General features: G+C 36.9%; 1 protein-coding gene across 4 annotated transcripts in view; it reads left to right on the top strand.

Moving 5' to 3' along the window:
* The window catches only part of PCYT1A (phosphate cytidylyltransferase 1A, choline), a 49,661-nt gene that overhangs the window by 17,127 nt on the left and 15,924 nt on the right, over window positions 1–16,610 (top strand). For all 4 annotated transcript variants that reach the window (XM_061411636.1, XM_061411609.1, XM_061411619.1 and 1 more), the window contains 2 exons: window positions 2,920–3,046; window positions 11,245–11,344. In XM_061411636.1, the coding sequence (XP_061267620.1) occupies window positions 2,930–3,046; window positions 11,245–11,344 (217 nt within the window). In that variant the 5' untranslated portion in view covers window positions 2,920–2,929. The remainder of the gene's footprint in view (window positions 1–2,919; window positions 3,047–11,244; window positions 11,345–16,610) is intronic.

Here is a 16,610-nt window from a genome sequence, read left to right as displayed (position 1 = left end):
CTTGGCTCAACATAAGAATCCACCTGCAGTGCAGGAGACGCAGGAGACATGGGGAAGATCCCTGGGTGGGGAAGATCCCCTGGAGGAGGGCATGGTAACCCACTCCAGTATTCTTGCCTGGAGAATCCCATGGACAGAGGAACTTGGTGGGCTGCAGTCCATAGGATTGCAAAAAGTCGGACATAACTGAAGCGACTGAGCATGCACTCACACAGCTTCATACATTGATGAAATTTTGCCATATCTGCTTTACCTTTTTGTATGTAATATAAATTTTTTTTCTTTTCTTTTTTTGCCAAGGATAAGTTGCAACGATCAGAGATCATAACCCTTTGTCCCTAGATACTTCAGCATTAAAAAAAAGGACAGTCTTTTACATAACAGTGTAATTATCAACTTCAGGAAATTTATTTTAACATTGATACATACTATTATCTGATACAACCAATATTTTAATTTTACTGGTTGTCCTAATAACTATCTTTTATAACGATTTCTCCCCCAGTCTAGAATTATGCATTACATTTAGTTGTCATTTCTTTGGTCTTTTAACCTGAAACAGTCCTTCAGCCTTTCATTGTTTTTCATGATTGACATTTTTTTTGAAGAATACAGGCTTGTTTTGTAGAGGTTTGTCTAATTGTTGAGGTTTGTCTAATTGTTCCTCATAAGTACATAGGTTATGTGTTTTTGGCAGATAATATGACCCCAGTGCCTTGTATCAGGAAGCATTATTGGTGATGTTAATTAGCTTTAATTATTTAGGTAAGAGTTTTTTTGTTTTTTTTTTTTCACTTTAAAGGTAACTCGCTTTACTTTGTAATTAATAAGTCATTGATGGAGAGAGAGTTTGAAACTGTGTAAACTCCTGTTCCCAAACAAAATTTCCCCCAGTGGTTTTAGAATCTTAAGGAGCATTTTTATATCATAAATGTGGTTTCCTCACATTGATTGAAGAAGTCTGCTTGAGAAAATAGCTTTTACTGTAAAAATTATAATACATTGTACACAATACATACTCAGTATTATTGACTGCCTGATCTTTGAGCTACCTGACACCATTTGCTGATTATATTTCTCATAATGGATTTTGTCTGCCTACTCTGAGAATTTAACAGATATTTGCAACAAAATCTTGTTTGCAAATTAGAAACGGTCATTAATTGGACTGATCAGGCATTCTTAGCAGACCACTCAGATCAGTGAGATGAGAGTAGTAAATCTGAATTCTCGGTATTTCAAAAGAATAATTAATAACAATCATGAAAATCACTCATCATCATCACTGGAAAAACTTACTAAGTATATAATTCTCTTCCTTTTTATTTTAATTTGTGATGAAAGGACATTTGAATTTGAATATGTGATGAAAGGAAGTTTCTGGGTGGTATTCATCTTTCACTTTAGACTCTGACATTTTTTTCATATCAGGCTAATACTTAGCCATGACTCATGAGGTGTCTCCTTCAGTCTCTTAAGAATTAGGTCAGGTTTCTTGTAGATCTTGTCACATTGCTCTTTGGAATTTAGCCAGAGGAAAGAAAATAAGGCACGATTGCAATTGTTTAAATAAATATCTTATTCAGGAGGGCTTATTAGAGGCAGAGAGACAGAGTAGAAAGTCCTCATTCTGTCTAGTATTTTGTTTTGTTTACCACTTGTGTTCTGAGGATCTTTTTTCCATCTGTCATTATATCTTGGACAGAGGTGGCAGTTGATCATTGAAGTTCCTCTCTCTCTCTAATTCCTGGCTGATACCTAAAATTTTATAATTATTAAGAAATAAATTTAATTGTAAAAATTATGTCACCTAAACATAAAACAATGGCAACCCACTCCAATATTCTTGCTTGGAGAATCCCAGGGACGGGGGAGCCTGGTGGGCTGCTGTCTATGGGGTCGTACAAAGTCGGACATGACTGAAGCGACTTAGCAGCAGCAGCAGCAAACATAAAACATCAAATATTCACAACTTTTCTGTAATAGTTGCTAAATGTTTTCTTTTAAATGAGACAACAATAAATAAATTTTCCTTGGGGGAAGAAGCCTGGGTGGGGTTTTAGTAGTTGGGGATTGTGAACAAGTTTAAGGTGCTAAGGCTCTCAAAGAGGAGGGGGAAATGAGTATTGAAAAAGGAAAAGGAAAGACATTTAAAAGGTACAAGTATGTTTGTTGTTTAGTTTCTAAGTTGTGTCTGACTGTGAGACCCCCCTGGGCTGTAACAGCTTGCCAAGCTCCCCTATCGCTATCCGTGGGATTCCCCAGTCAGGAATACTGGGGTGGGTTGCCATTTCCTTCTCTAGGCATCTTCCCAAACCAAGGATCAAACCTGAGTCTCCTGCATTAGCAGGCAGATTATTTACTGCTGAGCTACCAGAGAAGCTCACAAGTATACTTACTCTACAATTTTCATACCTCTAACTCTGGACAAGTAGTCTTTGAAATATACAGAGCATTTAGAATTAAGAAATCCAGACTTTGTTAACCAGTAATTGCTGATGGCCATCTTTTTTTCTTTTTTAAAAAAGACTCTTTCTCCATCTGTACCAAAGACATACCTTTCACATTTCCTTGCACCTGTAAGACCTCTAGGTGTCCTAGGGATGTGATGCAAGAGTAGTGAAAGTCTGTATAACTAACTTTCTCAGCCAAGTTCTTCCAGTGTTTTGCATGCAGTCAGGGTATGAAATAAATAGTTAGTATTGTTTGTGCAGTAATTTCCAAGCTCCAGATGATTAATTGTGGCCATTGTTCCACAGAGAGGCATTTCAGTGTTTCTACTAGAACCTGGTTTTTGTGACGCTTTGCTCTTTTTTATCAGATGCATTTGGTTCATCTTTGTGAAGTGTGTGCTTTTCCCTGTCATTGAGAAATTTTCTCCCCAGTGAGAAAAAAATTCTTTTCACTTTCTATGACCAGCTAAAAGAAGATGGATACACAGAATTCAGCCAAAGTCAACACAAGGAAGAGGAGGAAAGAGACACCTGGACCCAATGGGGCAACAGAAGAAGATGGAATTCCTTCAAAAATGCCACGCTGTGCAATTGTAAGTAAGGAAGAGATTTCTTTTTGAACTCTTAACCTTGCAGGGGGAAGGTAGAAAGTGATATAACACTGATGATATCAACATTACTTCTTATCAAGTCTTCTTAAATAATGGAAAGAATGAACAGTAAGTGTGAATAGTGACTTTCCGACAGTTGTTGGAAATCTTATGCAGATTATACTTCAGAGTTCAGTTGTAAGAACTTTACACTGGAATTGAAAAAAGAATTTTAGGAAAACTTGGAGTTTGTATGTATATTAGGCAAAAAAATGATAAAATTCAAAGTAATGAAATAGAGAAATTGTAGCCCCAGGCAGTGATCTGATCTTGGTATCATCTCTTGTTTAGTTTTCTGTGTCTTACTGTCTTTTCTGATATATCACTGCTCTACTCCATTACTAATTATATCTTAGATAAGAACCTTTTTCTACTACTGCCTACCTTATGTTCCTTTATCTCTGAAGTGTTATCTTTGTATTTCCTAACCACTTACAAACATTTGATGAAAGACTGCTTTCCAAACTCTTGATCCTGTCTCAGGTTGGTGCGCTTCCTGAAACTTCCCCTGGAAAGCATATCAAAGAATATTTATAGATAATTGGAGTTATTATTGGTACACAGTGTTATGAAATCCATGTTTTAAAATCCCAGTAACAGAATCACATGTTTCTGTATTTTTGTACCTATATTAACCACTAGCCATTGATCAAACTGCAGTTTCCACTGGTTACTTTTGGAGCTTCATAACCCAGAAGGAAAAACATTTCTACTCTGACATAAGTAACAGTTGTTCCAAGCCAATATACTATCTTGAGCAGTAAAAGCAACTGGACTTCACAAATGGGAGGTTTATGCTCCAGGACTGATGTTAATGATGATGCTGAGGGCAAGTGTGTTCATTTCCTGTTTCTCTGTAACAAATAACCACAAATTTAATGAATGGTGTAAAACAATACAGATATATTATCTTATAGTTTTGGGGATTAGAAGTTTGAAATGGGTCTCAGAAAGCCAAAGTCAAGTGTTGGTAGGGCTGGAGGTTCTAGGGGAGAACTGTTTCCTTATATTTTCCAGCTTCTAGAGGTTGCCCATATTGCTTTGCTCAGGGGACCAGCTAGCAGTCACAACACTCTGACCACTGCTTTTGTCATCACATCTCCTTCTGAATCTCCTGCCTCTTTCTTTCACTTGTAAAGACTTGTGATTACATTGGATGGACATACTTAGCTATTCCAGGACAATCTATCTCAAAATCCTTTAATCACATTTGCAAAGCCCATGTTGCCATGTAAGATAGCATAGTCACAGGTTCGAGAACATAAGATGTACACATCCTTAGGAGAACATTATTCTTTATACCACAGCAGCTAAACTCAGAAAATGACTCAGCAGTCAACAAAACAGGGCATTGTTAATTTCTGAATGTTTCTTAGAGAATTCAGGTTTAGGAGATGGTGGTAGGCACAAATTCAGCATTCTCACTTGTAGTAGGGACAAGCTATAACCAAGAAGGTAATACTCTGAGCTGATCACCGTAGCCAGGAATAGACCTAAGAAGATGAATCTTAGTGGAATGGGCTCTGAGAAGAGTTAAATCTCTTGGTTTTTAGAATCTGAAGAATCTCAGTGTTTTTAGTTACTCTGCTTCATATATTCATGTCACAAATCAGTAATGGCTTGCTACCTGTTTCACGTTCCTCTCTTGTATACACTGGCTATTTATCAAGGGCTGATGAGCAAAGATTCACTCACCCAAGAGGCTGGACTGACTCTAATGAGGAGTATCTGGTAAATAAACTTGTGTGTAATCTCTGCTGTACACATATGCTTTCTATCTCTGAATCTCTTTCAACTCTGTAGAAAAAACAAGATTTTTTTTCTTTTTTTCTTTACTGGGATCACAAATCTACCCATTTAAACTGTACAACTCAATGGTTTTTAATATATTCATAGAGTTGTGCTACCATCACCACAACCAATTTTAGAATATTCTTATCCCTAAAATAAGCCCCATACCCATTAACAGTCACTTCCCATTTCCTCCCAAGCTCTCATCTCTAGAAACCACTAATCTACATTATTCCTATAGATTTGCCTATTCTGGACATTGCAGATAAATGGCAATACACAATAGCTGGTCTTTTGTGGCTGGCTTATTTTACTGAATGTGTTTTCACGATTCATTAATGTGGCATATTCAGTACTTAATTTGTTTTTATTGACAAGTAACATTCCATTGTAAATCACATACTACATTTTATTTATCCTCTCATTAGTTGATATTTGGGTTGAACAAATAAGATTTTATGACATACTTACATTGTGCCTGCATGGCAGTGGTTACTGGGAGGAGAGATGTGAACATAATATAGAGCTCTGTAACTCAGATCTCAACTAGTTTTTAAAAAAAGTGCTTTCCTTGAGAGCAGGGCAAGGAATAGGATGTGTCACCAAGTATTTGGTAGCTGGGTTTGTAGGTCATGATAGAATGGATATAAAGGAGAGAAAAGAATTAAGGAGGAAAAATTAAAGGATAACTTTATGGCTAGTTTGTCTTAAAGTATAAAGAATTTGTGCTTCTGGGTGGCTCAGTGATAAAGAATCCGCCTGCCAAGCAGGAGACGTGGGTTTGATCCCTGGGTCAGAAGATTCCCTGGAGAAGGAAATGGCAACCCGCTCCAGTATTCTTGCCTGGGAAATCCATGGACAGAGGAGCCTGGTGGGCTACAGTCCGTGGGATTGCAAAAGAGTTGGACATGGCTTAGCCACTAAACAACAACAACAGTCAGGAGAAAGTTTTTATGAAAGCAATATTGCATTTAGAAGTTCTTTCATAATTTGGAGGATAATGATGATCATTTTAAGTTTTAATTTTTAGTTATAATACTATTAGTTATAGTATTATACTATAGTAGTATATACTGCTGGGCTTCCCAGGTAGCACTACTGGCAAAGAATCCGCTTGACAATGCAGGAGACATGAGACGCGGGTTTGATCCCTGAGTTGGGAAGATACCTTGGAGGAGAAAATGGGAACCGCCTCCAGTATTCTTGCTTGGAGAATCGCTTAGACAGAGGAGCCTGGTGGGCTATGGTCCATAGGGTTGAAAAGAGTCGGACACAACCGAAGTGACTCAGCTTGCATGCATGCAGTATATACTATTAGTTATGGACTTCCCAGGTGGGGCTAGTGGTTAAGAATCCGTCTCCCAGTGCAGAAGACATAAGAGACATGGGTTTGATTCCTGGGTCAGGAAGATCCCCTGGAAGAGGGCATGCAACTCAGTCCAGTATTCTTGCCTGGAGAATCCCATGGACAGAGGAGCCTGGTGGGCTACAGTCCACAGGGTCACAAAGAGTTGGACACGACTGAAGAGACTTAGCACGCACTGTTAGTTATAATTTGCATAAACTTAGAAATTTTATATAACATTTAGAAGCTAACCTCTTAGAGTAATACAAATTAGTTAATTTTGTTGGCATAAATAAACCTGTGTTCTATAACATGGAAGAGAGAATGAGCTAATGTTGTAGATTTGTTGAGTGACTACTTGTATGTGAAACACTGTACTAGTTACTTTGCATATGTTATTTTATTTAATCCTCATAACAAACTTATGGAGCAGGTTTTACTGCCTTCCATTTTATAGAAGATGAAAGCTTTAGAAGCTTGCCATAATTTCACTGCTATTAAGTGATAGGGCTGGAATTTAGATCTAACGATTTTCGGGTCCTAAAGGCTTGCCCTTTCATTTGTACTTTGCTACCAGAGAATCAGAAGACTTGAAAGTTATAATATTCCATAGGATTCATTTGAGGTTAAAATAAAGGAGATTTGTTTTAGGAGAACATAGGTACAAAGAAATACTTGGTCCTACTTTTATAAATTTCAGCTTTTAGTGACACTTTTCTCTGAGAAGAGAATAATAGGGTGGTTTTTTTGTTTTGTTTTGTTTTTTTAAATACTACTCATTCTAACTGGAGGCAGCTCTAGACAGTTAAAGGTTTTGCTGATATGCCATAGCTGAAGAACCTTAGGTTTCATTCTCTATACTTAGGAGGAATCGATTCAGCACAAACTCTAGCCAGAAGGGACAGCTGCATTTGCCTTCTACAAGGAAGATTGAAGAAACAGAGTTATTAAAGATAGAATACTTAATGTATCTTTTAAAATTAAGGTAAAATTCACATAGCATAAAGTTCACCATTTTGTGCTGTGCTTAGTCGCTCAGTTGTGTCCACCTCTTTGCCATCCTTTGGATTGTAGCCTGCCAGGCTCCTCTGTCCATGGGATTTTTCAGGCAACAATACTGGAGTGGGTTGCTATTTTCTCCTTCGGGAATCTTCCCAAGCCAGGGATCAAACCCATGTCTCCTGATTGTAGGCAGATTCTTACCCACTGAGACATCAGGGAAGCCCAAAGTTCACTGTTTTAATCATTTTAAAGTGTACAATTCAGTGGTTTTTAACACTAAAAATTCACAGTGGTTTTAACACTAAATCACCACTGTCTAATTCCAGAATATTTTTATTACCACGGAAAGAAATCCCATACCCATTAGCAATCATTCCCTCATTCTCCCCTCCCTCTATACCCTGGCAACCACTAATCTACTTTCTCTCTCTAGGGATTTGCCTATTATAGACATTTGGTATAATCACATAATATGTGGCCTTTTTTATGTCTGGCTTCTTTTATTTAGCACAATGTTTTCAAGGTCTATCCAGGTGATAGTGCTTATCAGTACTTCATTCCTTTTTAAAAGTGAATCCGTATAGACATACTACTATGTTTATCCATTCATCAGTTGTTGGACATTTGAATTATTTCAGAGAACACAGTAAGGCTGTCTTTCATCTACACATACTAATGTTAATAAGCATAATTTTTTCTATTTCATATATTTTATATATAGGCATTTATTTATATAAACAACTTCATTGTGATAATTCTTACACCATTATAATTCACACACACATTTTGAGTGTGCAATTCAAAGTTTTTTAAAATGTTCACAGAGCTGTGTAGCCATCATCATAATACATTTTAGTACATTTTCATTACTCCAGAGAGAAACCCTGTACCTGTTAGCAGTCACTCTCCATTTCTCCCCAACCCTTCCAGCCCACTGTTACCAGTAATCTATTTTCTATCCATGAACTTTCCAATTCTGAACATTGCAGATAAATGGAATCATATAATAAGTGGTCTTTTGTGGCTGGTTCTTTCACTTAGCATGATTTTTTCAAGGTTCATCCATGTTGTAGCAGGTATCAGTATTGCATTCCTTTTTATGTCTGAATGGCATTTGTTTTTTGAGTTATACTTACATACAGTAGAATGCATAAACCTTAGGTATACAGCTCAATAAATGTTTATATGTGTACATATCCATGTAATAACTAGTACATCCAGAAGACCCCCTCACACCTCTGCTAGTCAATATCTGCTTTTCCAAGATTTTTTTTTGTTCTGTGGTTTCTATTCACCATAGATTAGTTTTGCCTGTTTTTGACCTTTATATAGGTGGAATCATAGAATATATCTTATTTTGTGACTAGCATATCCTTTTAGAAACACAAATTACTGTCAGATATCTCTTTGAGTACTAACTTTTAGAGGATAAATTGTTTTTTTCAATTTAATCTGTAAGTAAATCTCTTAATTACTTCAGAAAATCGCACATTTTGGTCTGTTCTTTTTTTTTCTTATGATCTTTGTCTTTTTACTCTTTTTTAAAAATTTTATTCTATTTTTGGCTGTGCTGGGTCTTAGTTGCTGTGTGTGGGCCTGGTTGTGTTGAGTGGGGGCTCAGTCTCTAGTTGTGGTGCTTGGGCCTTTCATTGTGGTGGCTTCTCTTGTTGTGGAGCATAGGCTTGAGGTGCGTGGGCTTCAGTAGTTGTGACACATGGGCTTAGTTGCCCCACAGCATGTGGGATCTTCTGGGACTAGGGATTGAACTGGTGTCCCCTGCATTGCAAGGCGGATTCTTAACCATTGGACCACCAGAGAAGCCCTCCCTGGTCTTTTCTTAACCTCTTTTTAAAAACATCTAAAAAAAGATAACACACACAAATTTCCTAAAAATGACTTTTTCTTATAGCTTTAGCATATTTTAAACTAAGCTTATATAAGTGATCTTTAAAAGAAATATATTTTCATTTTAAAACCTTATTTTAAAAATATATCCTTTTCTGAAATTAAAAGTGTCTTCCAAGTTTCTGAATTTATCCCAGTCATGATGTGATCTGTGTAGAATTTAAAATTCTAAGTGAACATCACTATAACCCAACAGAAATTTAAAAAATTGTAAGGGAATATTATGAACAACTCCATGCCAAAAAATGTGACAATTCAGGTGAAACAGACTTATTCCTAGAAAGAGCCAAATTGCCAAAACTGACCCAAGGAAAAAATAAAATGTGAATAGACCTGTCCCAATTAAAAATATTGCATTGTCTTTAAGAAAATCTTCCCACAAAAACAAAGCTGGACACAGATGACTTCACTGGTGAATTCTATCAAACATTAGAGGAAGAAGTAATACCAACCCTATACACTTTCAGAAAATAGAGGAGATAACATTTCCTAATCCATTTTATGAGACCAGATATCAAAGCCAGGCAAAAATAGAACAAGAAAAGAAATCATAGTTCAAAATCCCTCATAAACTTAGATGCAAAGATTCCTAATAATATATTAACAAATTGAATCCCAGAACATATGAAAAGATTTATACAGTGTGATCAAGAAGAATCTCACTCAAGAATGAAAGATTGGCTTAGCATTCTAAAATCAATGCATCTCATACACCATAATTAATTTAAAAAACCAAAATATGATTGTCCCTATATTGTATAAAAGGCATGTGACAAAATCCAACATTTGTTCATTAAAAAACTTTCAACAAGGAATTAATTCACTGGTGGCCCAGTGATTAGGACTTAGTACTTTCATTGCTGTGTCCCTGGTTCTATCCCTTGTTAGCAAACTAAAATCCTGCAAACTGCTTGACATGGCCAAAAAAACAAAACCCAAAACACCTCTCAATAAACTACAAAAGGAAGAGAGATCGCTCAATCTGATGAAGGACATCTAAGAAAAACCTACAGCTAACTTAATACTTGATGTTGAAAGACTGCATGCTTCTCCCCTCAGACTGGGAGTAAGGCCAGAATGTTTGTCCTTGCAATCTCTATTCACCATTGTACTAGAGGTTTCAACTAGTGCAATAAGGGATAACGAAAGGAAATTAAAGACATTCAGGTTGGAAAGGAATAAGTAAAACTGTCTTTATTCACATACAACATGGTCTCATATGTAGACAGTCCTAAGGAATCTATCAAACAAACTGCTCGAACTGATAATTGAGTTTAACAAAGCCACAGGAGATGAGAATCAACTGAAATTACTCATACCGATACACATACACACTTAACAAATCAATTGCATTTCTCTATACTGGCAAGGAACAACCCAAAAATAAAATTAAGAAAACAGTTACAAAAGCATCAAATAGAATAAAATACTTAGAAATAAATGTAACAAAAACTCCTAAGTAAGACTTTCCTCCAAAGAGGAAAAGAGCATACCTGTATTCATATTTCAGCTTTGCCTCTGAGTAATTACATGCAATTCATATAACTTCTCTGAACCTCATTTTCCTCATCTTTAAATTGAGGGTATTAACTATCATACTACCTGCCTCACAGGGCTGTAAATGAGAATTAGAACATATTTACAGTGTAAAGCATTACACAGTGATGATTCTACTTAAAGAATATGGCAGCTGTTTGCCTTCCCAGTTCCGTACCACTTCAACTAAGTGGTAAGAAAATGCACTTGTGAACTTTGGCAATTTCATCACATAGTTCAGGGTTGGCTCTTCTACCATCTGGTAGAGGAGCTGTCATTCTGGACCCAGTTGGTTGGGACTATGTGTAGCTTCCCAGCCACCGTCCACCATGGTGGCTGAAATCACCATCAAGACATTTATTTTTCATGCCATGATTTGCCCATCTGGTAAAAGGTTGTACTTTCACTTGTCATTTTGGAATGCTTATATCTTTTTCCTTTTTAAAGTTATCAAGATTTAGGAAAAATTTTAATCATAGCATGTTTAATAACTGTTCTGTCAAGCTACCATTTTTTTTGAGCATTTTATTGAATTTATCTTTTCCTTCATTTTCCTCTTAAGGGTTTACGGCAGCCAGCGCCTTTTTCTGATGAAATTGAAGTAGACTTTAGTAAGCCCTATGTCAGGGTAACTATGGAAGAAGCCAGCAGAGGAACTCCTTGTAAGTAAATAATGAATTATGTTTTTGTTTGATTATTGTTTTTAACATTCAGTTGTATTTATGAAATACCCACCTACTTTATATTCTTCCCTTGGTTTACCTGGAAAAGCTAGTTGAGAGAGGTTTTCCTTCCATCTCCCTTGCTATTCTATTTGAGAGGATAATGTACCCCATAAAATTTCATTTGTTTCTTCTTATTGTATACTTATTTCCCAGTATTTTTGTCATAGCTAGGAGAAATAGTGATACACATTTTGGGCTGTTATCATCATAGCTGGAGATACAGAGGAACAAAGAGCTGGTTTATAATCCTGTCTGTTTTTTCAGAGGCCCAGATAATGTCAGACTGTCACATTTTTAATAGTCTTCAGAATTTCCCCCAAGTTTTCCTTTCTATCAGTCTGTACACTACCTATGATACTACTGATTGATATACAACAAAAATATCCCAAGTTGGGAGATGCTCTTCACTTAATTTTATCTTTATTGATATTGATAGTTTTCCAGGTTTTTCCAAAGAAGACTTTTCTGTATTATTTTCCAAGCCCATACTCTTTATTTGTATACTTAGTTTACATCATTAGTTAGCAGTTTTTGGCTTCATAAATTATTAATATGTATCCTAGACACTTTCCCTGTTTTGGGCAGTTGGTTTTGGAGATCATCAAATCCTAGTTTTCATTGCAGCACTGTTTACAGTAAGTAGGACTTGGAAGCAATTTAAATGTCCATCGCCAGAGGAATGGATAAAGAAGATGTGGTACATCAATACAGTGGAGTATTACTCAGCCATAAAAAGGAATGAAATAGTACCATTTGCAGAGACATGGATATAGACCTAGAGATTGTCATACAGTGTGAAGTAAATCAGAAAGAGAAAAACAAACATCGTACAGTATTGCTTATATGTGGAACCAAGAAAAATGTTACAGATGAACTTATTTGCAAAGCAGAAATAGAGATACAGATGTAGAGAACAAACTCTATGAATACTTGGTGGGGAGGAGAGAGTGGAATGAATGGGGAGATTGGGATTGATTTATATATACTACTATGTATAAAACATAATTCACGAAAACCTGTTGTATAGCACAGAAAACCCTACTCAGTGCTCTCTGGTGACCTAAATGGGAAGGAAATCTTAAAAAAAGAGGGGATATATGTATAACTGATTGACTTTGCTATATAGCAGAAACTAACAACATTGTAAAGCAACTGTCCTTCAATGAACATTAAAAAGAATAAAATAGAAACTGCATGAGCATTTGTTATGAATACAAAGTCCTGTTGGCATCTGTCCTTACTTCTCTTTAAGTTCTCCAATTCTCCTTTTTTCCCCAATCCTTTTTCATTTCTTTCTTGATTACTATGGTTTTTATTCTGTAAATGTAGGGCTGGACTCAACCTAGGCAAGCTCTCAGGAATAAGAGGTAGTTATAGCCACAAATCTATATATATTTTCAGTATATAGAAGATATTTATAGTTACTTCTTACTATTTGTGTTAGTATCTTTACTCTCTGTTGTAACTTAGAAGTACTGAAATGAATGCTGAGCAGTGTCAGGCTAGGATCCTAATACCCCTTGGCTGTATCTTATCTGTATATAGTATGGTTTTGAGGTCCTCAAAATTCCAGAGAATGTGGTCCTTTTGGAAGAATGTTTAGATATAGCTCATGTTTATCACAACCCTTCTGATTTATGACATGATTTGTTTTGGGTTTGGCTCCTCTTACTTCAGTAATAACTAGGCTAATGAGGCAGAGTAAAATGACACCAAGTAAAGACAGGCTGTATGTGACAGAGTAGTGGTGGCAGGTTCTACTTAAGAATGCCGCTGGACAGTTCAGGGATCACATTCCGATGTGATCGTAGAGCCTGTTGAAGGCAAGGACTTTTCATATGCTAATGACACACATTGAGAATGCAGTACCTCACCAGATCTGATCTTATTAGTTACATTACCCACCTTGTTGCTAATCTAGCCACATACCATTTGTGGAAGATAAAACTATGTATATATAGGTATCCTGTTTCCAAGTTTTGACACTTGTAATTAACAAATGCTAAATAGTAAATCTAATTTCTAAAAATTTTACAATAGTGGAATTTTACAGGTAAGTCATTTTTGAGATTATATACTTTATAGTCTCTTCATTTTATATACATGAATAAAGGTCCATAGAAATTAAGAAGTGAAGTTTCCCCTACAGTAAAACAAATAATCAGTGATAGAATTGGAGCTAAAACCTAAGTTTTTCCATCTTTGTGTTCTTTTCACCCTGGAGTGTTGTTATTCTTTGTAGACATCAGTTATAAATAATAGAAGACCATCAGCAAACTGATTATATCTTGGGTAGAACAAATAGTCCCAAATTGGCCTATAAAGTTTGCCAATTTGACCTCTGGTTTTTCCTTTATCTTATTCTCTCTGTTCAGTATTATGTTAAATAACCAAGTAATTGATTGTCTTCATGCAGGTACCAGATAAGGAATAAACCAATAAAGAATCTACACATGCCATCATTAATGAATTTTAAACCAATAACTGGTTCAAGAGGCATCCCTCCCCTGCCCCCAAGTTTTCATTTAGGGAGGTTAAGGGAGAGTATAAGAGGGAAGTTTGTGTAATCTTGGAGCAAATGCACTACATAGAAATAAAAGGAGTATGGCTTGAGAGATGAGAAGATTGTCTCTTTTCAGTTCAGTTCTGTTGCTCAGTTGTGTCTGACTCTTTGAGACCCCATGGACTGCAGCACACCAGGCTTCTCCATCCATCAGCAACTCCTGAAGATAGCTCAGACCTCACGTCCATCGAGTCAGTGATGCCATCCAGCCATCTTATCCTCTGTCATACTCTTCTCCTGCCTTCAATCTTTCCCAGCCTCAGGATCTTTTCTAATGAGTCAGTTCTTCACATCGGGGGGCCAAAGGATTAGAGTTTCAGCTTCAGCATCAGTCCTTCCAATGAATATTCAGGACTAATTTCCTTTAGAATTGACTGGTTGGATCTCCTTGCAGTCCAAGGGACTCTCAAGAGTCTTCTCCAACACCACAGTTCAAAAGCATCAATTCTTCGATGCTCAACTTTCTTTATGGTCCAACTCTCACATCCATACATGACTACTGGAAAAACCATAGCTTTGACTAGATGGACCTTGGTTGGCAAAGTAATGTCTCTGCTTTTTAATATGCTGTCTAGGTTGGTCATAGCTTTTCTTCCAAGGAGCAAGCGTCTTTTAATGTCATGGCTGCAGTCACTATCTGCAGTGATTTTGGAGCCGAAGAAAATAAAGTCTCTCACTGTTTCCATTGTTTCTCATCTATTTGCTATGAAGTGATGGGACTGGATGCCTTGATCTTAGTTTTCTGAATGTTGAGTTTTAAGCCAGCTTTTTCACTCTCCTCTTTCACTTTCATCAAGAGGCTCGTTAGTTCCTCTTGGGTTTCTGCCATAAGGGAGATGTCATCTGCATATCTGAGGTTACTGATATTTCTCCCGGCAATCTTGATTCCAGCTTGTGCTTCATCCAGCTCGGCATTTCCCATGATGTAGTCTGCATATAAGTTAAATAAGCAGGATGACAATATACAGCCTTGATATACTCCTTTCCTAATTTGGAACCAGTCCATTCCATGTCCAGTGCTAACTGTTGCTTCTTGACCTGCATACAGATTTCTCAGGAGGCAGGTCACGTGGTCTGGTATTCCAATCTCTTTAAGAATTTCCCAGTTTGTTATGATCCATACAGTCAAAGGCTTTGGCATCATCAATAAAGCAGAAGTAGGTGTTTTTCTGGAATTTTCTTGCTTTTTCGATGATCCAGTGGATATTGGCAATTTGATCTCTGGTTCCTCTGCCTTTTCTAAATCCAACTTGAACATCTGGAAGTTCATGTACTGTTGAAGCCTGGCTTGGAGAATTTTGAGCATTACTTTGCTAGTGTGTGAGATGAGTGCAGTTGCGTGGTTGTTTCAACATTCTTTGGCATTGCCTTTCTTTGGGATTGGAATGAAAACTGACCTTTTCCAGTCCTGTGGCCACTGCTAGTTGTCCAAATTTGCTGGCATATTGAGTGTAGCACTTTCACAGCATCATCTTTTAGGATTTGAAATAGCTCAGCTGGAATTCCATCACCTCTACTAGCTTTGTTCCTAGTGATGCTTTCTAAGGCCCACTTGACTTCACATTCCAGGATGTCTGGCTGTAGGTCAGTGATCACACCATTGTGTGGTTATCTAGATCATTAAAGTCTTTTTCTGTATATTGCCTCTGTGTATTCTTGCCACCTCTTCTTAATATTGTCTGCTTCTGTTAGGTCCGTACCATTTCCGTCCTTTATTGTGCCCATCTGTGCATGATATGTTCCCTTGGTATCTCTAATTTTCTTGAAGAGATCTCTAGTCTTTCCCATTCTTTTGTTTTCCTCTGTTTCTTTGCATTGATCACTTAGGAAGGCTTTCTTATCTCTCCTTGCTATTCTCTGGAACTCTGCATTCAGATGGGTATCTCTTTCCTTTTCTCCTTTACCTTTTGAACATCTGGAAGTTGTTCTCTTCTTTTCTCAGCTATTTGTAAGGCCTCCTCAGACAACCATTTTGGCTTTTTGTGTTTCTTTTTCTTGGGGATGGTTTTGACCATCTCCTCCTGTACAGTGTCACAAACCTTCATCCACAGTTCTTCAGGCACTCTGTCTGTCAGATCTAATCCCTTGAATCTATTTGTCACTTGCACTGTATAATCGTAAAGGATTTGATTTAGGTCTACCTGCATGGTCTAGGGTTTTTCCTACTTTCTTCAGTTTCAGTCTGAATTTTCAGTAAGGAGTCACAGTCAGCTCCTGATCTTGTTTTTGCTGATGGTATAGAACTTTTCCATCTTTGACTGCAAAGAATATAATCATTCTGATTGCGGTATTGACCATTTGGTGATGTCCATATGTAGAGTCATCTCTTGTGTTGTTGGAAGAGGGTGTTTACTATGACCAGTGCATTCTCTTGGCAAAACTCTGTTAGCCTTTGCCCTGCTTCATTTTGTATTCCAGGGCCAAATTTGCCTGTTACTCTACGTATCTCTTGACTTCCTATTCTTGTCTCTTTTAGAAGACAAAAGGACTTTTTTCACTTTTAGAAAAGAATAAAAAGGCAAGAGTCTGAAGGGCAATGGAAATCTGTTAAAGATGAAATGTTTCAATGGTAGCTATTTGAGAGAATATATTAAAAGAAATAATAAATTGAAACCCAGGTCTTTTCTGTTTAAAGGGGAA

This window comes from Bos javanicus, chromosome 1 (genome assembly GCF_032452875.1).
Source record: "Bos javanicus breed banteng chromosome 1, ARS-OSU_banteng_1.0, whole genome shotgun sequence".
Classification (NCBI taxonomy): Eukaryota; Metazoa; Chordata; class Mammalia; order Artiodactyla; family Bovidae; genus Bos; species Bos javanicus.
This window is presented reverse-complemented; position numbering and strand designations above follow the sequence as displayed.